We start from the raw sequence: 23,020 nt of genomic DNA, 5'->3' as shown, positions 1-23,020 counted from the left end.
GCAGACACAGATCCCACTGCCACACCAACGAGGCCTTTCTGAAATCCACCCGGACCCACCCGTCTACTACTCGTGAGAAAGCGCTGTGAACTTGGCAAAGAACTGCTCTTCTGCGTTCCTCTCCACTTCTCCAATGGGAGAGCTAAGAACTCCAGCTCCCAGAATGCCGCAGCCAATAACGCCCAGTGACGTAGGCGATGACGCGCGCAGCCTACGAGCCAAGCTCGCGCAGGAGCCAGTCGCCCTCCGCGCCTCTCCGGCTTGGTGGCTCGCTCTTTCGCAGGCGTCCCGCGCCCAAAGAGGAAGTTTGGCCCGGTCGGCTCGCCGTCTTCGCCGCCGGCCATCTTGTGAGCGGCTGTCTGCTGGGGCGGGGGGGAGGGGGAGACGGCCGCGGGCGGTGGTCGGAGCTGCGCTTGCCAGGGGAGGGGCTGTTCCCGGTAGCCCGGTGGTCTGGACGCCATGTCTGCGGAGAACCTGGAGCCCGCCTCGGCAGAGGAGCAGAAGGTGAGGGCCGAAGACTGCCGGAAGAGCGGCCGGCGGAAAGAACTAGGCCTCCGCTCGGCGGAGGAGAAAACTTCCGGCGGGCGAGCGAGGAACGGCCGTCTGCCCGGCTCTCTGCCGAGCGGGGTGGACGTCAGGGGGGCTCCCGCCGAGGCTCGAGAGGGAGGCCTACCCGGCGGGGTGCGTCTGTGGAAACAGCGCCCTTCCTGGCTCCCCCTCGCCCCCCCCCCCACGGTGGCTGCTGCTGCGGGAACCCCTTCCTGTCCCCCCCCCCGCACAGCGGGGGTCCGCGAGGCGCGATTTCCTCTCCCGCCCCCGCGAGAAAGGAGGGGAGGGGAGACACGCCCCCGCGGCGAGGCAGACTCTGCCTCCCGGCGAGGGTGGGGTCACTCCGAATTGGGGCCCCCCCTCCCAGAGCGGGACGGGTCTCCGGGGGGGGTCCCCGGTGGGCGTGCCCCCCTCCCGTGGCTGCGGGCGCCGGTGGCGTCTGATTGCAGCAGGCGAGGCGGGATTCTGACATCATCGGGCTCTAATGCGCAGGGCCCCCTCCCCCTAAGAAAATAAATAATAATAATTAAAGAGTAAATGCTCAGATACCAAGGGCTTCTGTGATTCAAGGTAGCCCGTCAATCCTGTCTCCGAAACTTGGCTTGATCTAGATCAGGAGTAGGCAAACCTTGGCTCTTTTATGGCTCGTGGACTTCAACTCCCAGAATTCCTGAGCCAGCTGTGCTGGCTCAGGAATTCTGGGAGTTGAAGTCCACGAGCCATAAAAGAGCCAAGGTTGCCTACCCCTGACCTAGAGTACATCTTTCTCTTTGGTCAGTGTTTGAATTTAATAGCCTTAAAAGGATGAAAGCCGGGTTCGGAAGAGAGCGTCTGTATAGGACCATCACGTGTCCCAACACTAAACTCTCGTGTTTCAGACCGGTAAAGAAAGAGCAGAAAGCATCGAGAATAGTTATTTTCTTCGTGTTTGCCCTTAGGACCTTGACCGAAGTCGAAAGGGTTGGATTGTGTTGACTAGTAGTGCTAGTGGTAGTAAACCAACTCTTACCGTTTGGTTTACATTGGTAGCATCTTACGCCTACGGTACTACAGTATTGCAAAGTTATAGTTGGCGGTATATTCCAAGTATATGTTGAGCCATTGGCTTTTTTTATGTTTTTGTAAATTGCGAACCTAACCCTTATATTATTTAGCCAAGAAACAATTATGAAGTGTGATTGGATTATGTACTTTTTAAACTGGGTATCACAATGTGAATTGTGAATTCACAGAGCAGTATAATAAAATGCCAGTTTCTTACATTTTTAGGAAATGGAAGATAAGGTGATTAGTCCTGAGAAGGCTGAAGAAGCAAAGTTGAAAGCAAGATATCCTCATCTGGGCCAAAAGCCTGGGGGCTCAGATTTTTTGAGGAAGAGACTTCAGAAAGGAGTGAGTTAAAAATAAAGGGAAATGTTTCAATTTATCTTTCTTTGCTCTGAAACTAAAACCTAGATCCCAGCAGAATAGCATATGGAATACTCACAACAATGCATTTAATTTGTCTTCAAGGATACAAGTGAATGCTGCAGATCCCCCTTTGTGGTACTTCATGCATTTTGTTCATAATTTTTTTATTATTTTAATTCCATTTATATCCCGCCCTTCTCCGAAGACTCAGGGCAGCTTACAAGCTTAGCAGTAGCCTTCATTCTATGTATATGCCTGCTTATTAGAGCTTTCACACACACCCCAAGCGGCATTATTACAAAGTCAGCTTAATTGCCCCCAACAATCTGGGTCCTCATTTTACCTACCTCAGAAGGATGGAAGGCTGAGTCAACCTTGAGCCTGGTGGGACTCGAACCTGCACTAATTGCAGGCAGCTGGTGTTACTTACGAGGCATTAGCCCACTGCTCCACCAAGGCTCATAATGAATGCTTTCTTGGCCCGGGATTGCAATACTAAATACCCTATTCATTAATGTGAGCAGGATGTTGTTAAGCAGTTCTAACTATCACGTGATAACAAAACTAGTGTTCTCCCTTTTAACACATTTTTTCTCCATTGGATGAGTTTTTCCTGGTAAGGATCAACTTAAGCCGCGAGGGGGGACATGATAGCAGGGTTCCAATATCTCAGGGGCTGCCACATTCTCCAAAGCGCCCAAAGGCAGGACAAGAAGCAACAGATGGAAACTAACCAAGCAGAGAAGCAACCTGGAACTAAGGAGAAACTTCCTGACAGTTAGAACAATTAACCAGTGGAACAACCTGCCTCCAGAAGCGGTGAATGCTCCAACACTGGAGGTTTTTAAGAAGAGACTGGACAGCCATTTGCCTGAAATGGTATAGGGTTTCCTGCCTGAGCAGGGGGTTGGACTAGATGACCTCTAAGGTCCCTTCCAACTTTATATTATTATTATTATTATTATTATTATTATTATTATTATTATTATTATTATTATTATTTATTATTATTTGCGTTAACTTGATTCTGAAGCACGTATGTAATTGTTGAAGGAAATGCATTACATTTGTATTACATTTCACTTGATACATTTATCTTGCAGCAAAAGTACTTTGATTCTGGGGATTACAATATGGCGAAAGCAAAGATGAAGAACAAGCAGCTTCCTACTGCAGCTCCTGATAAGACTGAAGTCACAGGTGACCACATTCCTACGCCACAGGACCTTCCACAGCGGAAACCATCTCTTGTTGCTAGCAAGCTGGCTGGCTGACTAGGCTGGCAGAACTGCATGAAACTTCTTATTCCCTTAATCTTTCCTTAAGTTTTATTTCCTCACATTTTTGTTTCCACTAAGTCAGGGGTCCTCAACCTTGGCAACTTTAAGACTTGTGGACTTCAACTCCCAGAATTCCTCAGCCAGGTGGCTGAGGAATCCTGGGAGTTGAAGTCCACAAGTCTTAAAGTTGCCAAGGTTGAGGACCCCTGCAGTAAGTCATTGAATGACTGCTTGGCAGGTAGTGGTAGCGTGTGCTGCTGTTGTAAGAGTCCAATTAACAATTGCGTAGTCCTTGGATGAGTTGAGAACAATGCACTGATTTTTTTTAAGGACATGTTTTGTTAGAGCAATGTAATCTACTTGAAAAATGTACATATTACCCGTTTGCTAGCGTAGGGCTGGTTCCAGCAAGTGACAAAGCAAGTTTGAAAAATTTTAATGTTTTGGCGTTCCTTAGTTCACTTTAATTACAGTGTAATATGTTTGTATACAAGTTCTTTTTTTTCTTGTGTTTTGGTTTTGTAAAGTAGAGGTTTTAGACAGTAAGTTCCTAGAAGGCAAAGCATGTATTAAAAATGATGGGGCTCTCACTAAATTTGTGTATCTACTCATGAACTTGAATGGCCTTAAACCTACTTCAGCTTTAACAATAGATTTTTACTTGAGCAATATTTGCTCATTTTGGTGTAATTCTTGTAAACTTTGTGCTTATTGACAGCTGTCTGTTGAAGCTGGTATTCTTTTTGGTCCTGTAGCATAGAATACATTTTTAAAGTGGATGAAGTATGCATATGCATAGACTGCATTCACTTTTGTGCCATGTCTGTAAATAAGATAGTTTTGCACAATTTTTGCAAATATGTTAACTACACTTTTAAAAATGTGCCAACCAGAAGCACAAATTCTGTCTTGGAAAATCATAATACTTATTTGAATCAAAACCTCCCTAGTCAAAAGTAATAGACTTGTATGCTTAAAATCTGGAAAGTGTTGAAGCACTATGGATGTCAGCTTTACCAATACATTTTCCCGTTAATTGATGCAATGTTCAGTATAAATATTTCCTCTATATATACAAAATAGTTTATCTGAAATGTTCTATTTATTTCAAGGGACTAAATTTAAACACATTAAGCTTAAAAACATTAAACACATTTTAAATCACCCTATATAGGGACTTCCAGTGCTACTGTATTGCTTCAATACATTTGAAGACCTGTTTTTAAAATTAAATGCAAGTAGTTTAAAACAGAAATTATGGATATATCTGTGCTGTTACTGGAGGCCTCCAACATTACAAAAATGGCAGCTGCTATTTTAGGAGTAGTTAAAAAAATACACACTTTTTAGATTAAGAAGTAAAGATGGTTAGATTTGATATGTTCTAAAATTATGATGTCTTGTAAGATAATGCTTTGTCATTGTATATTATAAATATTAAAGCAAAAGCAATTGTATCTTGGGTATAATTGGCTACCTATACCACATATAAAAATTAACAACAAAAATACTATTTTGTCTGTCTTAAAATCTCAGATTTACTTGACATTCTCATGCTGGAAGATTTTTGTATAGTTTGAGAGATTTGACATTGGGTTTTTCCAAGAATAGTCTCTGAAAGTAATAAATTTCTGCTGAACATCTTTTACAAATAAATTCAACATTCATACAAAGTAAAGAGTAAATCAACATTTTCAAAGGTGTTGGACATAGCCTTGCTACATCTCAAATTTTAAAAAGTTACTTTATATTGATCTGAATTACTGTTAGCTGCATTGGTGACATCTGGATAATTTGTAATTTCTAGTTTATTTGGGAGGGCTATTTTGTCACGTCACCCCTAAAGCTATATTTTTTCTTTTGTCTGGGTAGTAATGACATGATACCTATTCTTGCTATAATCTGCTTCAATTTAATGTCCCAGTTGTAAAATCAGCACCAGTAAAGATACTTTGTAGGGCTAGAACTGAGAACCCAGTGTCTGATTCAAAAATATTTAATGAAAGCTGTTCCAACAAACGTTATTTTTTTAAATAAGAGGTCGATCTTGTTGACTACCTTAAAATGATTTCCTAACAGATTGCTGCAGATTATAGTAAGGTGAATTTGTTTGCTGGGTAAAGAAGTATATAAACTATGTCAATCTAAACATTCCATTCTCCTGCTTACAAGTTATATTTTTGTATTGACAGGACTGGGCAAATGTTAATGATACAAAAAACATAAGCTGAGCAATTCTAAGAGTATCTATTCCAGGACCAGTCTGCTTTGATGATGAATCTCTGTCTCTAATAAACCTCAGCAACTGAAGATAGGTTGTTGTTCTATATTAAGGATGCAAATAGTTTGATCAGTAATAATTTCTCTGAAGAGAGAATGGACATCTGAGCTGCAGCTTATTTCAGCACGATAAAGCTGTTATGTTTGTATATATACTGTATAATATGAGTTTTACCATTTGATACCTTTTTCAGAGATCTGCACTACAACTTAATCTGCTTTAGGCAGTGATTAGTATTGGTCAAGGATATCTGTAGTCAAAATAGATAATAATTTCCCAACTCTTCCCCAGGAGTTCAGTAATTGTCAAGTGATAATTTTTTCCTGCTTCTGCTCCATCCACGGACTTTGCCCATTGTTACAAGAATCTATGTGTGAACATGTGTATACAGAGGCCACATTAAGAATTGCTTGGTCTGATAAATTCTTTGGTGCATTCCATAACCTGAGGCAATGAAGATTTCAGATGCTCCCTGCAGCTTTCAGTCTGTGTAATATGCATAATAAATACAATTAATTTGTTTTCACTACTCTGTAGAAACTTTGTTTGGTATTTTACTGATTCACTCCACACCCACAATAACTGCCTTGACTAAAAGCATTGGTTTCCATGGAATTAATTTTGTATTAAGGAAAAAGTTTCTGTTTTCTAATATGTATTCAATATTAAACCTATAATGTTCTTGACTGTAACTCTATACTGTATACCTCAGTTATTTTTCTAAAAATTGTATTAAATGTTATGATTTGATTTTAATACACTAATAGGCTTGTTTCTATGCAATTCATTTGTGAAAATTGATTCTGAAAATTAATCCAAGAACCATCAGAATGGATTCTTCAGATAAATCCCTGAAGGAACAGGAACTATGTAAATTCTTGTTCTGACTTGGTCTGGCATTTTCTAACACAAAATTGCAGGTTCATCCTTGTTTTTGTCTGCAGTATACCCTCTGTAGACACGATAGCACATTGGTATCTGACATATTTGTAATTTTGGTAAACTGAAGAAGCTGAATTGCTTCTGCATAACTAACAATAGAAATACCTTCTACCTATTGATCAAACCAGAAGAATAGGGTGTATTCCAGTTGGTAAGATGATGGCAACACCATCCACCATCGGTTAAAAAAAATCAGCCTAATTGTGCCTTGTGGAAAGGAGGAGGATGTCATAGTCAACAGACAGTACCAAACATCAGGAAGTGGTCACATCAGACTCCTACATTTCTCTCAAAGGATGACTGAATGGGTCATAGGTTGTCTTAGAATTTATTTTGTGGGCTTCATTAAGAAGTCTAATAGATGGACTTTGTTGGTTTAAACTTAGTAGAAGCCTGATATTTTGTTGAACACAAATTGCCTATGTTTACAAAACAGACTGGACTATCAAATTTACTACTCGTGCTTTAGCTTACTATATATACAGTATTAAAGACCCAGCTTGTGTGGTTAACTTATTCAGGATATTGTACAAAAGCAAAAAATAAAAATAAAAAATGGACAGCAGGTGGCAGCACTTATCCATGACTGATCTTGAAAAAGCTAAGTAGGGTTGACTTTGCTACTTGGCGACTACTTAACCCAAAAAAGCAACAGTACAATGGGTGCGTATGTATGTGTGTGGCTTATTTAATGATGGCTTGATCCTGCTAAACACTTTCATGGCTCAACAAGCTAAAGACTGGGGGATCCCTGGTTTAGGAGGATGGAGGAAGCGAACCCAATTATCCCAACACAGCCATTATAATGGCTAAATCAGGTTCTACAAGTAGTCCTTGACTTACATTCATTTAGTGACCAAAGTTACAACTGAACTGAAAAAAATGACTTATGACCAGTTTTCACAGTTGCAACCATTGCAGCCTCCCCATGATTACATAATCAACATTTGGATGCTTGACAACTGGCAAGTATTCCCACAGACTAGGTTGGTGGGGGGGGGAAGCCAAATTGGCTTAACAACTATACAGTTTCCTTAACAACTACGGTGAACTATGGCAAAAAGGTGGTAAAATGGGACAAAACACCGCCTTAGCAATAAACATTTTGGGCTCAATTGTGGTCTTGTATAATCTGTCCCTGGCAACCTGTAACTCAGATTAGTCTTGGAGGTCTTCTAGTCCAACTCCCTGCTCAGGCAGGAAACCCTACATCATTTCAGACAAATGGCTGTCCAGTCTCTTCTTAAAAACCTCCCGTGTTGGAGCATTCACAACTTCTGGAGGCAAGCTGTTCCACTGGTTGATTGTTCTATCAGGAAATTTCTCCTTGGTTTCAGGTTGCTTCTCTCCTTGATTATCTTCTATCCGTTGCTTCTTGTCCTGCTCAATGTCTATGGAGATTCTCAGTCATCCAGGTCATAGTTATCCCAAAGATGCTTTTTTCAGGAGGCAACCAGCACTTTCTTGTTTTTCTTTGAAGACCATTCGCTTCTCATCCAAGAAGCTTCTTCAAGCTCTGAAGAAGCCTCTTGGATGAGAAGCGAAAGGTCTTCCAAGAAAAACATAGCCCAGTTGCCTCGTGAAAAAGCACCTTTGGGACTTCTTGTCCTGCCTTCAGGCGCTTTGGAGAACAGCCTGACCCACCTCTTCCTTGTGGCAGCCCCTCAAACCTTGGAGCGCTGCTATCACGTCCCCCCCTCGTCCTTCTCTTCATTAAACTAGACCAGGGGTAGGCAACCCTGGCTCTTTTATGACTCGTGGACTTCAACTCCCAGAATTCCTGAGCCAGCTGCGCTGGCTCAGGAATTCTGGGAGTTGAAGTCCACGAGTCATAAAAGAGCCAGGGTTGCCTACCCCTGAACTAGACAAACCCAATTCCAGCAACCCTTCCTTGGATGTTTTCGCCTCCAACCCCCCCCCCCCATCCTCTTCGTTGCTCTTCCCTGCACCCTCTTTTTCAATTTCTCCGTTCACATGAAGGGGGTCTGCTTTTTAAACGTCTGGAAGGGAGGAGGGGGTTGCTTCTGCAGCCCCGCACGCCCCAAAAGGGCGGCCCAGCCGGCCTTGCCTGACCCCCCGCGACCACCCCCGCCTCTGGCCCGGCCGCCGCCTGAAGGGAACGGGGGGGTCTCGGTCGTCCGGACCCCACCGCCGAGGAAGGGCCGCGCGCACGCTCGGGCGCCTCCGCCGGTACCCAGCATGCCTGACGAGGCGGAGGGAGGCGGAGGGAGCGGCCGAGGGCCGCCCGCATCTCCTCATCCCTCTGCCCGGCGCATCCCAGGGAGCGACATGGCCCGCCCGGCTCGGCAGCCGCTTCCCGCCGAAGGCAGCCAGTAGCCGCCTCCCTCCTTCCCTGAGGCGGGAGAGCCGACCTCGCCGCCGGCCTCGCGGGTGGGAGCGGCGGCGGTGGCGGCGGCTCCTCCACCAACCACCATGGCGGCCTCCGAGCTCTTCACGAAGGTGAGGCACGCGCGCGGGAGGCGGCCAGGCCTGCCCGGGTGGCCGTTGGGGGTTGCCTGGCAACGCCGCGGGGAGAGCGGGGGGGGGGCGAGCGTCCCCAAAAGGGTGGCGGCTGACTCCCCCTTTTTTTTGTGGGGGGAGGACTGGGGGAGTCTCTTTATGACGGAGGGGGTGGGAAGGAAAGGAGTCTCGGTCGTAGGGAAAGGACCCCCCCCCCGTCCCCGTCCTTGCTTACATTGTCTCCTAGGTTGGTGCTCAGTGAAAGACATGTGCACTTAAATGTATTTTATATGTGTATATTTAAATAAGATGTATTTTATATGTATGTGCATGTGTGTGTGTGTATATAATAATATATATAATAATATAATATATATATATATATATATATATATATATATATATATATATATATATATATATATATATATATATGTGTGTGTGTGTGTGTGTGTGTGTGTGTGTGTGTGTGTGTATTTATTTATTTATTTTATTGCATTTATATACCGCCCTTTCCCTGAGGACTCAGGGCGGTTTACAGGGAGTTAAAATCAAACATACAAAAGTTAAAAACCAAGTTAAAAAATATTAAATCAACCCTGTGCTATTAAAAACCCAATTAAAATAATTTTCTCCTCAGCCTGGGCCCGAGAGCTCAAAGAGCCATATATATATGTATGTGTGTGTGTGTGTATATGTGTGTGTGTGTAAACACACATTTAAACACACATTTTCTGGCTCTTTTGCTTTGTGTGGTGCTCAATTTTGGATTGCATCCCCCCCAAAAAAAAAAAAAAGAAATGCAAAAAGGATTGACATGGCCGTCAGGCAGACAGGCAGGCCACCTGGGCCTGCAGCATCTTTCACATCCTGCATCTTAATCTGCCATGTCCTCCATGTATTTTGTCTCATCACTATGGCTGTCTCTGTCGGCAAATGCAAAGGAAAGGGGTTGGATGGAGCCACCCCTTTGATAGCCCTTTGGAAAACTTGTTTTAGGACTTTCACACCTGCCTTTTGCAGTTTTGGCAGGCCCTGCCTCGGCATTCCTCCCCCCTCCCTTTCCCTGCCAGCGGGGGTGGGGGGTGGGGGGGTGCGAATTTTAAGTCACTGCCCTACAAAGACTAAGAAAAGGCATCATTTTTGTGCATCAGAAAAACTAGCTGTTGGTTTTTTGTTTTGTTCTTTTACGATGGCAGCGAAGAAGGCTCTAGGTCTAGGAGGAATAAAATCTGCTTCATCAGCGCATGGATGGAAAGCTGTCTTTTGTTTATAATAAGGCTTCTTTGAACTACTGTCTATTCTGCTACATAAGCGTGAATCATATTTGTGTTTGCTTATTTACAGTATTTACGACACTGCCTGTTCCCCAAAGACACTGGGTGGTGTACTGTGCACCATTTAATGAAAAGAAAAAGCTGACATTAAATAACTACCTCCAATTTAATATAAAAACCCCAAAATTAACCACAAAAGAAAAGCAAAGATAACACAAGCACGCATTGTCAGTCATGTGGGACCGAAACCATGTTCAACCAGCTTTCATTTGCTTACAGAATTGCAGCAAGCTGGGAGCTCCGAATATTACTGAGATGAAAATACTGTCGACCATAAGGTGGGGGCTGTTTTAGAGAAGGCCTATTCTGGTGAACCAGGTTCTCTGAATAGCCAGGCTGGCTGGGGAGATAGAATTTTGGCAAATCTTTGCCTAATTGCAATGTCATTGTAATATTTTCTTATTTGTTCTTGGTGGTAAAAGTGGCAGCTTTATTTTCTTAAGACTGTACAGCTAGTGAGAGGTTGTGTCTGGGAATGATTAGAGATTGATGTTACTGCTGATAAAAAAAAATATTTCACATCTACAAGGTTGTGACTTCCGTGCTATAAATTGCTTGGCTGCTATTATAATCTAGGCAAATCTTAAAACAGAAATTATTCTAAGCAGGTAAAACCTGCTTATTTCCTTTTTTTTTCCTGGAGCTCTCCATTCTTTATTTGGGGGGGGGGCAATTCTTTCTCTTGTTCCATACATTTTGGTGATATACATCTGTTCGATGCAATAAGAAAAATACTTGGTCTTTAGGGTGCTTCAAAAAAAGTTAAGGTGGCAGCTGTGACTGTCAATGGCAGCTGTGACTGAGTGCTTCTTTTATTCATGCAGTTATGAGAAATTAAAACGTGTGAACAGTTAACTTTTCAAGAGATGGATTTAGCGATGGCCCAGGGTGCTGCAACTTAATGTGTTCATCTCTAGATGCCTACATTTCTCTTAAACTCCTCTGTTAGTATTTTTGCTTTTCTGCTGTCTAGAGAATTTCAGAGCCTTAAAAAATGGTGATATAGAAATGGCAATTTGATTTTTTCTTTCGGGATGTGCATTACATTAATTCATTTTGCATTAGCATATTACAATTTAGTTAACTAGTGTGAATCAGATCACCTTTTTATTTTACTTGTTCCTTTGCCCCTTTTGAAAAGGATTTTTTTGGGGAGGTGCCTTTGAGTCAGTCTTAACTCCTAGTAACTGCCTGGGCATGTCCATGAGTTTTTTTGGCAACATTTTTGGAAATGGCTTGCCATTGCCTTCTTCCTAGAGTTGAGAGGGAGCCACTGGCCCAAAGGCATCCAGAAAGTTTAGCGCCTACGACGGGATTATAACTCACATTTCCCCCAGTTTCTTTTCTAATGGCTTAAACTACTACCCTAAACTGGCTCATTTTGAAAAAAATACATGTGAGTTTAACCCAATTCAAAAGGCCTGAAGGTTGTGCAACCTAATAAATTTCCCAGTCACTTCATTTGGAGTGACATTGCAGTCTTTTAGCTTGAATTGACTCCATTCATTAGTCAGCCAGGCTTTTGTTCTTTGACTACATAAATTGGAACTAATGCAGTTCAACATAAAAAACAGGAACCACATCAAGTGAAAATCCCCTAAATACTGTAGCAAGGCAACAAAATCTCTCTACTTGTGACACTGGCTTTCACTAAGTGACAGATGGTGCTGATCTGTGGAAAGTGGAATAGGGTGGTTTTATTTTGAAAATATGGCAAGCCACTTAGCACTCGGACCAGTCTCTAGTCAGAAGTAAGTCTGTTCAGTGAGGTTTGCACCCAAGTAGATGGGGATGCGACGTAGATGCCTTCTGTGATAACACACGTGGATTTGATAGATTGTGTTGGGAAGTATATGCAACCATATATTCTATTTCAAAGAATATTTTCAGCTGCCTGGTTGTGAATTTACCGTTAAGAGAAGTTTACATCTTTTTTTTCCTTAATGGATTTTCTCATGGAGGCAGATGCAGAAGGATGTCAAGAATGTGTGCATATAATGTATGTTCTTATTTGTGGTCTTTACGTGTGTGTAGTGTGCACTGTAGACAGCACTTAATTTCATTGTGAGTTATTCTATTCTATTCTATTCTATTCTATTCTATTCTATTCTATTCTATTCTATTCTATTCTATTCTATTCTATTCTATTCTATTCTATTCTATTCTATTCTTCCCATTCCCTATTCTAAAAGGAAAAGTAAAGGTTCCTCCTCACATGCGTGCTAGTCGTTTCCAACTCTAGGGGCCGGTGCTCATTTCTGTTTCAAAGCCAAAGAGCAAGTGCTTGTCCGAGGACGTCTCCGTGATCATGTGGCCGGCATAACTAGACACCAAAGGCGCACGGAACGCTGTTACCTTCCCACCGTAGTGGTCCCTATTTTTCTACTTGCATTTTTACGTGCTTTCGAACTGCTAGGTTGGCAGAAGCTGGGACGAGTAACAGGCGCTCACTCTGCTACACGGCACTCGGGATTCGACCCGCCAAACTGCTGATCTTCTGATTGAGAAGCTCAGCGTCCTAACCCACTGAGCCACCGCGTCCCTCTTCTATTCTATTCTATTCTATTCTATTCTATTCTATTCTATTCTATTCTATTCTATTCTATTCTATTCTATTCTATTCTATTCTATTCTATTCTATTCTATTCTATTGGTGCGCAGATGAAAGAAACAGTCAAAAAACTGTTGTAGAAAATGTTTCCTGGACTTTTCTTCCCCCTCTTTAAAATTCAGTGAATGAGGCGGGATCTATATTTCCATAGCCTGGAAGCATCCAAATCTTACTGGCCCTGGCCTAAGGACATTTGCATGGAAACCTTAATGAATGTAGTATTCCTGATGGCCTGGAATTTAGAGCATAGCTATAGTGGGGCAATGGATAAATTGTGTTCTGAGCTTTAGGCGTTTCTTTAACCAGATGTTATAGCTCAGCTGACCAGGGTGGCCTATTTATTTCAAGGGAAGTTATATATCTGCTTAAGATCTAAGATCAGATTTGGGAGACGGAAAATGTCTGAAATAAGGAAAATATTTATGGCTGAGATGAAAGCAGGACATTTGTAGACAAAGACATTTTTGTCTAGTTCTCCTTTCTCCTCTATTCATCTGTTTCCAGGGTATTGCACTGGCAGTGGTGATGATGATGATGACGACATTTTGAGACCACACAAAGGACTTTGGGTGGCTGTATCCAGAAAAGACCAAATACAAAACGTGTACATCTGGAAGGCTAAAACAACTAAATTTATACCCAAATCAACCAACCAAAAAAACACAACCTAACAAAGGCTCATTGTCCATTGTAACCCCAGACCTGGGTGCAGAGCCACATTTTAATGGCTGAGCATCATGGTCTGAGGAGCTAGCTATATAAAATGGCAGCAACAGGTAGAATAGAAACAAGCAGTTAGAGAAATGGTGTGTGAACCCAGTTTAACAAATGTAAATCAGCGTGTTGGTAGATTGACAAGTTGAAGTTACAATTTCTTTCTAAAGAAAAAAAAAACCCTCTTTCCTTCCATTCCTTTCTAAAGAAAGCCATGCAGACCAGCCCTGTCATTTTGGTTGATAACAATTTGTCTCACTGTGCAGTTTATTCCAAGGAAAGTATGATGAGCATGGGCAGAGCTGACCGATGAGAGGCAGCATTTTATATATGAAGAAATAATCTTGATTTACAGGGCATTTCATAGGAAATGTTTATTCATATATGCTGGGCAGACCAAAACCTGCAACTTCAAGAAATCAGTCTGGATGTATTGCCTCCCCTTTCACCGAAATTCTTTGGAACAAGTATCCTCATGGCTGTGAATATTTGCAAGCACCCTTTCAAGAGGTACGCTTCCACAGATCAAGGCCTCATTTTGAAATATGTTAATCAGAGCGAACCCCTAAACATTACGATTTGAGCCTCATCAAGTGATAGCAATAATGTCTTGCTCGTGTGAACATCTTCCATGTTAACGTATTTTCTGTAGAGAATCACACAATCCACACCTCCGTCTAGGATGTATTTTGATCAGCTGATGTTCTGTGAAATTGACAGCTAGAATTTCTCGTCTGCTGCATGACTGCCAGGAAGTGGGCCAATATTTTTTTTTAGCATGATGTGGACAGTACATCTGCTTTCTGTGCATAGATTATATCCATGTGAAGGTTCTCTTTTAACAGTTTAAAGAGCCTTTTTTAAAAAAATAAAATCCAGCCTTGTAGCATGTGTCTTGAGCATTACTTTAACAATATACATTAGCATTTATTTTTAAAAACCTCTTTATCACTTCAAGCAAATTAATTTACTTTTGGGTGTGGCAGGTGATTAATCTTTAACTGTTGAATAGGCTCAAATATCCAAACCACTAACCCTCCCTTTTCCTTGTTGATGCAGTCCCTCCAAGAATCAGTACTTTGCAAGATTATTTGATAGAGTGCTTTAAAGGAAAAGGGAAATTCCAAATTTTTGTTATGTTCCCATATAAAGATAAGAGTCTTACAAAAGTATAGGATGCTGAAGCCAAGCATAGGTTGCATGTCTGTTATTACCACCATTGTTACTGATATACATCGAAAAGAATTACCTGTAGAAACATGTACTCTGATGCCATCAAGCTGTTGGTGGATAATAGCAATTAGGTCTGTAGCAAGCTCTGAAAGATATATCTGAAAGATATATTTATTTATAAAATGTAGAGACTGTCCATCCTGCAGAGCGTCTGAGGGCAGTGTATAATTATCATAGTAATATTTGGGCTTGTTTTACTGTTGGCCTTAATCCATGATTGCCACAACCCATGGTTTTACCGTGATGTATTGACTAACCCCCATTTTGCTAGATTCCCATAACACTAAGCTATAATGATACAATATGATAAACTTTATTGATTAGTCCAGGGGTGGGGAACCTTGGCTCTTTTATGACTTGTGGACTTCAACTCCCAGAATGCCTGAGCTAGCCATCCTGCCTCAGGAATTCTGGGAGTTGGAGTACACAAGTCATAAAAGAGCCAAGGTTCCCCACCCCTGGATTAGTCAATTGACCACATCAAACATGAGCATTAACCACAGTAAAATGCAATAAAATGAGACAAGATACAAGGGAGGTGAGATTAGGTCATTAAGTGAGATAATTCCATTTAGCCATGATGGAAAAGTTCGCAAATCCAAAACTAAATTCTCTAAGCAAGGACACGGTGGTTGATCTGGTGCAAAATTTGGTATTTTACTTGGTCCTCCTGTGGAAGCTATTACCAACTGCAGATAATGCAGAAGCCAAGAATATGTACATAATCTCAGTGAAAGGAATTAAGGGGGGGGAGCTGAGTAGCTACCAGCTGTTGATGTGAGGGACATGGTAATGGCTACTGTCAAGAAAGGCGAGCAAAGCTAAGAAAGAAGGTGCAGCCAGCCTTGTCAAAGGAGGGGGGGGGGAAAGATAGGGTATTGTTGTATTTTGAAGACAGTGCCGGAGTGATAGTAAATAACAAAGGAGAAATGAAAGGCTCTAGTTAGCATAGGTCCTGATGCCAAAGATTGTGCAGATCTATGCCTAGAATTGCTAATAATGCAGGTATCACAGACATATATTTTGTTCTTGGTAAAAATCAAAATCCCACCCCCCATAGCAATACCACCTAAATGTATATACCGCTCCACTGTGCTTTACTGCACCCTCTAAGCGATTTCCAGAGTCAGCCTCTTGCCCCCAACAATTTGGGTTCTCATTTTACTGACTTTGGAAGGATGGAAGGCTGAGTCACCCTTTAGCCAGTCAGGATCGAACTGCTGTCAGCGAGCAGTGAGTTAGCGTGCAATACTGCATTATAACCACTGCACCACCAGGGCTCAATAAAGCCCCTAAGGCTAAGCACACTACACAAGGCTTGATACAATGTATGAGGTCCATTCATTCTAGCTGTAGCTTGATTCAAGTGCCCCGCCGTGTGATACAGTCCCCAACTTATTGGTGGAGCCTGCAATGCTAGCTTATTAAATAGCCCTCTCTATTACAAAGTTTGTTTGGAAAAACACCATTTTAGCAGAAAGTTAACCCTGAGAAGAAGCAAGCTATTCCAGACTGAGATGGCTATGGCCAAAAGAGCATAAAGCATTTCCAGGTTCCTGTCCCCTTAACAGTGTGGAGGGGAAGGCCACTAAATGAAATGGCTTGCAATACAGCAGAATTAATTATACAGAGAGCAGAATTGGGTGGTGGCGGCAGCATGTAATGGGTGTGAGCAAGAAGCCAAGATTAAGGCAGGTTATTGAATATTAATACTTTGGCTATTAATCTCCCTGTTTCTAGAGGAGGAAGAACAAAAGGCCCAGTGCCGCCAACTTAATTTGAATGGTGAAAACAAATTATCGCTAGGAGCAATGTTTTTTTGAATGCTAGCATTTGATGACTCTCACAAGACAGTGGGATTTCTCTGTTCTTCCGAGAGGCACAGAGAGGAAACTCTTGCTTTTTGTGCTGGGGAACTTTTGGGCAAGGAAAGAATCCAGCAATCTGACATAGTTGTCATTCAGTTGATCCTTACGTAGCTTTGAGAGCGGATAGTATCACTGATAGAAACAGCTCAAACTTCATGCATGGCTTACTAGCAGCCAGCAGGGAGTAGGTCCTATGTCTGGTTTACTAAGGTGACCATGATTGCTGCCCAGATTAGCAGAAGTTTGCATCACCACGAATACTGGAAAACAGTGGATAGCTTGAGTCATATGTACATCCAAGTAAGTTACCTTCTTGTTCTTACTGGTGGGATTTACTTCAAGATCTCTTTATTCAGAGATCATAACCTCTTTGCCCAGATTGCAGCACTGTTTAAAGTTGCAGAAGACGTTGGCTGATTCTGTTGTGGTGGATTGCACCCAAAGGGGATGAATATTTATGCATGTTATGGGGAAAGTATAGAGTGCAGGTTTAATGGAAGAGAATAGTATATTTTGGTGTGTAAATTTAGTGATCAAACTATGACTTGTATTCATTGTCGATGTGGGTCTTGAGTGTTCTAAAGGTGAACTGTATTTTTTTTTCTATCTATGGAAACTGACAATTTTGGAATAATTCTGAAACGACGTCTCCCAGTTCAGACTGGCAGACTAATACTGCATGCAAGTTTAAAATACTTTGATTCTTTCCAAAAAAACGATGCTACATATTTAACTTCATATTAATGAAAGAGGATGCTGTTTTTTTCACTATTAATTCGGAATGCTGTATTTGGCTCAGATTGCTGGCCTGCAGTGCGTTTGCTCTAATTTTATGGAATGTTATGGGAATTGCAGTATTTAAAGATAGTGGGCAGCACCAGTTAGGGAAAAACTATATTACATTTTATTGCAAAGTAATTACTGCTCAGTGTAGTGGGACTTATTTACAGAGACACCCACCAGTCTTATGATATCGTAGAGTTCTGTCTGGGTGTTTGTTGAGGTTTCTGCTGCCTAACGGTTGAAGAGAAAACATTGCTTCTTCAAACTGGACAGGTTTCTCGTTGGACAACAAAGCAAGTTTTTATCTGACAAAAGTTTCTTCCTAAATTATCTAAGAAAATGTGATGATAATGTAATAGTTCTGTTTATTGGTTTTAGTTTCTAATGTTGACCTGAGGGTAAAAATGTTTCTTCTAATAGCTTATCATTTTTTATACCATACACCTTGTTTGTTTTTTTTCATTGAAAATAAGGCAGTCCGGAATGCTCCCAGAATAAATTAATATCAGCAATGGGTGTTCTCCGTTTTAAAAGGGTTGCAGCTTAAATTGTAATGTGACTTCCTTGTGGGGCTTCATTTTTTGCTTTTTCTATTGCCAAACTTCTAGATATAAGTCTGCATACAGTCTTCTTCCTGTTAAGGTGGCAAAGCAGCAAAATAACGTGTTTTTTTTTAAAGACTTTTTTAAAATTGCAGTTTGAAGTAATACAGTGCGCTCAATAATGTGAACAGAGGGGTTAAAACCTTCCCCCCTGTTGCCTTGCTTAGCTTTTTCTTCCTCCTTTTCTCGACTAAATTTGGTACAGATGTGCTAATCTTCTTCTGTCTTCCTGTTCTTGCAAACTGAGCAAGCTAGATTTCTGACCGTTGCAATCTGAACAAGGGTGTGCCATCACTGATGGATAGCAACTCTTTGTTTCAGCCAGAAATAGGTTTTTGAGATAGCACTTTGCCATAATTATGCCAGGCCAGCAGGGGTGGGTAGGGCATTCTGGAAGTTGAAGTCCACATATCTGAATGTGGCTAAGGTTGAGAAACACTGCCTTAATCTCTATCCCACACTGGCCCCGTTGACATTTTGTCGCTGCCAGAGCAAAATTTGTCTTCTTTACTTCCTGTAGTGTTCTTTGCCTCCAAATGACCTAATTTCTATTAAACTGTTGAAAGAAAAATCTTCATCAGAGTCCAGTCCAAGCCGGGAATAAACAAAATGGAGACTGCTTTCGAAAGAAGGTTGTAGTTTATTGAAGAGGAGAGCCAGGCAGAAAGGGAAAGCTGACCACTTGTAGTAGGGAATAGTGGGTTTTTATACCTTCTTGGGCTTTTGTTTGGAGTTGTTTCTGTGGCATGAACTTTGACCTGAGTCTTGAGTGTGCCTTTCTGGTATTCTGATGATGGTGGGTTAATCCTATTATGTCCCAAAGGTCATATCCTGCTTCCCTGGGGCTGATGGCTGATGGCTATGTCCTCTGTTGGATTTTTTGGTGTGAGGGATTGTTGATTCTAGGGATCTTTGTCTTTCTAATCCCATCAGCGCTAAGCTTCCAGGTGCCAGTCTTTCTGAAAGGATTATGATATCTGCATTTCTACAGAGCTGGTTTCTGCATGGGAGAGGGAGACGTGGGGCTATTAAGAAAAACTGGGCATGCTTATCTGCCTTTTTAAGATCCTTTGAGGAAATATAATATTCTACCCTTTTTAATATTTCCTTCTCTTTTTTGGGGGGGGAGCTGACTTCCCAAAAAACATTCAGGGAGGTGGATTCTGCCTTCGGAAGCCTATTTATTAAGTCAAAAAAATGGGGGAAGGGGTTTGATAGCTGTAAGCATGTTACTAGTATTTACACATTGTGTAAAATGATGCCAAGGTTGATACTGTTGTGGAATTTATGTTTGGAATGTGTAAAAACAATATAATTTGGACAAGGAGACAAGAAGCCAAGCTGAAATCACCATTACTCCTGATAGACGCTGGATCCAGTGGGTTCGATCCAAAAATGCATTGCTAGTAGAAAAAGGAGAGATTGGCTGAAACCCAGGAAAAGCTTTACCAAAGTATTCATTCATGCTTACCGTAATTTGGTATGAAATGTTGTGATAATGCTGTTTTTGACTTGAATAGCTTGTACTTGAAATTGAGTAGCCAACAATACATAATCTGCTTTTCTAACAACGTTTCTTGATATGTCCTGGTTTTTTTTATATGTTAACAATGTACCTATATTATTGAGTACAAATGGTAAATATTATTCGGTTGCATTTGTTACTCTTGTTCTTTTAAATCCAAAATGATTTTTTAAAAAAAAAATAGTGATGCACTTACACTCTTCCGGTGTGTTTAAAAAAAAAAGACTTGAGAAGCATTTTGAACCCTCTTTTTGAGTTTAAAAATACCTATTTTTACTCACCACCGGTGCCTTTGAGAGATCCATGCCTCAAGTGAGTCTTATGATGTGAATGTTTTGGTTGATTGTTTGGTCTGATGATTTGCTCATATGATCTTAGATTAGATCACGAAACGCAAGAAAATTTGTTTTTAACACTCTTACTCTTTCTGTGGAACAGGATTCTGTCAAGAGCTCTTTTTATCAAAATGTAATGTGATTACAGTTGAAAAACATCAAAGGTTTGGTTGTTCCAAGGATTTGTAATCTCCACATATAGAGGTTTCGTGAAGAATACTACTGTGGATGCAATTTAATTATTTTGGGGAAAAAATCCCGTTATTCATACCAAATTCTCTTTCCATGAGATAACTGAGGAGCTTTTTCAAGCCTGTATGATACTTCTGCCAGTTAAGAAATTGCAGTTTCTTGAAGTGACTGCTTGAAGTTCTAGTGGATGTTATTACCTTAAAACATTCCTTTTTTTTTTACTTTTTAAAGAAAAACCCAATTCTTTGAGGAGCTTTTTCAGGAAAATATATATTGTTTTCTTCTCTATTGCAGACCACAATTAAAGTCTGGTGGGGGGGGGGGAATCGGTGCTATTCAGTGGCTATTTGGTCATTTGAGTTATGTGTATATAAAACTGACAGGATAAAAAATTCAACAACAATATTAAAAATATTTCTATAGCTATTTCTTCGGCTTAGGTTCTGAAGCAAAAACTTTGCAAATTCTTTCCAAGGACATTGATACCCAAGCAAGCCGAATGCACTATACACATCTTGCCCGATATAAACATACGTTTGATTCTCTCAGTTGGAATTGGTTGAAATTCAGATTAAATAAGAGAAAATAATCACAACTCAGCCAACTTCTGTGGCTTAATTATTAAGAGGATTCTTTGGCTGTGGTTGAAATATGAACACAGAAACACAGGTGATCAAAATCGCACATGTAAACGGCATAGGCATCTGTTGACGGTAGATCTTATTCCTTTAAATATTCCTTTTAAGTAGGCGCAGAGGGTTTTGGCTGTCTAGTTACTATGGAGATGTGTTCCCTTGGTCCTTGTTGTTGCAACTGGTTGATGTGGTGGTTTTCCCAGCAGATGCACAAGATGCCAATGTTCTGGCATTAGAGCAATGCTTCTCAACCTTGGCAACTTCAAGATGTGTGGATTTCAGCTCCCAGAATTCCCCAGGCCAGCATTGCTGGCCTGGGGAATTCTGGGAGTTGAAGTCCACACGTCTTGAGGTTGCTAAATTTCAGGACCCCTGCCTTAGATTATTGGTGAGAATGGGATTGGCAACTAATATTAGCAATGGTCCAAGCGAGTAGGACTTTGAGGGAGAGATGTAAGGCCCCACATGCATTTTAGATGTTTCTTGGATTTTTCCCCCGTTTTTCCCCCCTCCTGTTTTGTGTTTTATCTTTGGTGACAAAAGAAAAATAAATATGTTAAAAACAGAACATATTTGCCACATTCATGTTACTTTCCTACGATTATCACGTGTAGTATTGATCCTGTGGGTAGGTAAATAAGACTTGCCTTGGATGCCAGCTAATTTATAAAGTCTGTGTACCCTATAGTAATTAAGATTTTGTTCTTTTTATTGGCACACAGCAAGCAGAAAACTCTGTAACAGCAGGGACTGCAATTTCTTTTTAGAAAGGTTTTAACTTCTTAGTTCCTTCCTGCCATTCTTTGTTTCAAAATTCCCAGAGAAAGGTTAAGACATATTTCAGTAAACCTTTTAGCTCCAAAAGATGTGTCTCAGTACATATGTCTTTTAGCTCCCAAAGAGTTTTAATATCCATTAATAAATACAGAGAGTGAAAAGTAGAGCTTCTGTGGGTTTTATCCTACTTGCCTTTGCTAATGTTCTCTGGGCCTTTAAGTAATTTGCCTTTTGTACGGGGTGGATATATTTTGTTGTGGACTTCGCTTGTTGCCTATATGCAGTGCAACATATTCTTGTTCAATTTCTTTGCAAACTGGGCTTGAGGGGAGATGTAGCGCTGAGTTTGGTAAGAGAAAGATGGAATCTTTTAAAGGTATTTATCTGGGAAGTAAGGACCTGCTTTGCCTGTCTAAGAAACCTGGTTTCTTAGACCCTCCAAGAGGCTTGATGCTTGGGGCCTTTTAAGGTCCTTGGGAAGATAGAATCAAGATCATGTGAAGAGTTAATACCACTTTACAATGCCTTGGTAAGGCCACACTTGGAATACTGCATACAGTTTTGGTCACCATGATGTAAAAAAGATGTTGAGACTCTGGAAAGAGTACAGAGAAGAGCAACAAAGATGATCAGGGGACTGGAGGCTAAAATATATGAAGAATGGTTGCAGGAATTGTCTAGTTTAATGAAGAGAAGGACGAGGGGGGACAGGATAGCAGCCTTCCAATATCTCAGGGGCTGCCCCAAAGAAGAGGGAGTCAAGCTATTCTCCAGAGCACCTGAAGGTAGGATAAGAAGTAACAGATGGAAACTAATCAAGGAGAGAAGCAACCTAGAACTAGGGAGAAACTTCCTGACAGTGAGAACAATTAACCAGTGGAACAACCTGCCTCCAGAAGCGGTAAATGCTCCAACACTGGAAGTTTTTAAGAAGAGACTGGACAGCCATTTGCCTAAAATGGTATAGGGTTTCCTGCCTGAGCAGGGGGTTGGACTAGATGACCTCCAAGGTCCCTTCCAAGTTTGTTGTTGTTGTTGACATAGGTGGAGTGTTGTCCAGCCAATGGGGAGGCCAAATTTAGTATTAATTCAGGGAGCAAAAGATCGGAAATACGTAATAATGACTTGAAAGAAGAGCTGCAAATGCTAGTTGATAAGTGTGATTATGCTCCCTATTATAAATCCCTTAAAAAAAGATAACTGTTTTAATTGTTTTTGTCTTTTAGTATGCAAGGATTTGGATACCGGATTCAGAACTAGTGTGGAAGTCGGCAGAACTTTTGAAAGATTATAAACCAGGAGACAAAGTCCTACATCTGCGACTTGAGGATGGCAAGGTAATGTTAATTTTACCATTATATTTAGCAAGGTTTGTTATACTTTGATTCTGAAATCTTTACTTTCATGATATGACCCTGTTTATTTGGAATTTGCATCACCTGCTACCAAAGTCTTCCAGTTGGCCTTAAAAGTATCCTTAAAATAA

General features: G+C 41.3%; 2 protein-coding genes and 1 pseudogene across 3 annotated transcripts in view; all 3 read left to right on the top strand.

Moving 5' to 3' along the window:
* Positions 1-328: 328 nt before the first annotated feature.
* On the top strand, positions 329-6,212 carry ARPP19 (cAMP regulated phosphoprotein 19). Its single transcript, XM_083371235.1, has 3 exons — positions 329-504; positions 1,819-1,941; positions 3,063-6,212. The coding sequence occupies exons 1-3, from the start codon at positions 460-462 to the stop codon at positions 3,231-3,233; spliced, it is 339 nt and encodes a 112-aa protein (XP_083227361.1). The 5' UTR covers positions 329-459; the 3' UTR covers positions 3,234-6,212.
* A 2,480-nt stretch (positions 6,213-8,692) lies between these two features.
* MYO5A (myosin VA) overlaps positions 8,693-23,020 on the top strand; it is a 58,591-nt gene continuing 44,263 nt past the window's right edge. Inside the window, exons 1-2 of the mRNA XM_083371008.1 lie at positions 8,693-8,922; positions 22,761-22,871. Coding sequence (XP_083227134.1) covers positions 8,896-8,922; positions 22,761-22,871 — 138 coding nt within the window. The 5' untranslated portion in view covers positions 8,693-8,895. The remainder of the gene's footprint in view (positions 8,923-22,760; positions 22,872-23,020) is intronic.
* On the top strand, positions 14,060-16,640 carry LOC310645735 (large ribosomal subunit protein uL14-like; annotated as a pseudogene). Its single transcript has 3 exons — positions 14,060-14,094; positions 15,393-15,822; positions 16,558-16,640. The product of its transcript is annotated as a large ribosomal subunit protein uL14-like (transcript).

Source organism: Vipera ursinii (assembly GCF_947247035.1).
Source record: "Vipera ursinii genome assembly, chromosome: 11".
Lineage (NCBI taxonomy): Eukaryota > Metazoa > Chordata > Lepidosauria > Squamata > Viperidae > Vipera > Vipera ursinii.
This window is presented reverse-complemented; position numbering and strand designations above follow the sequence as displayed.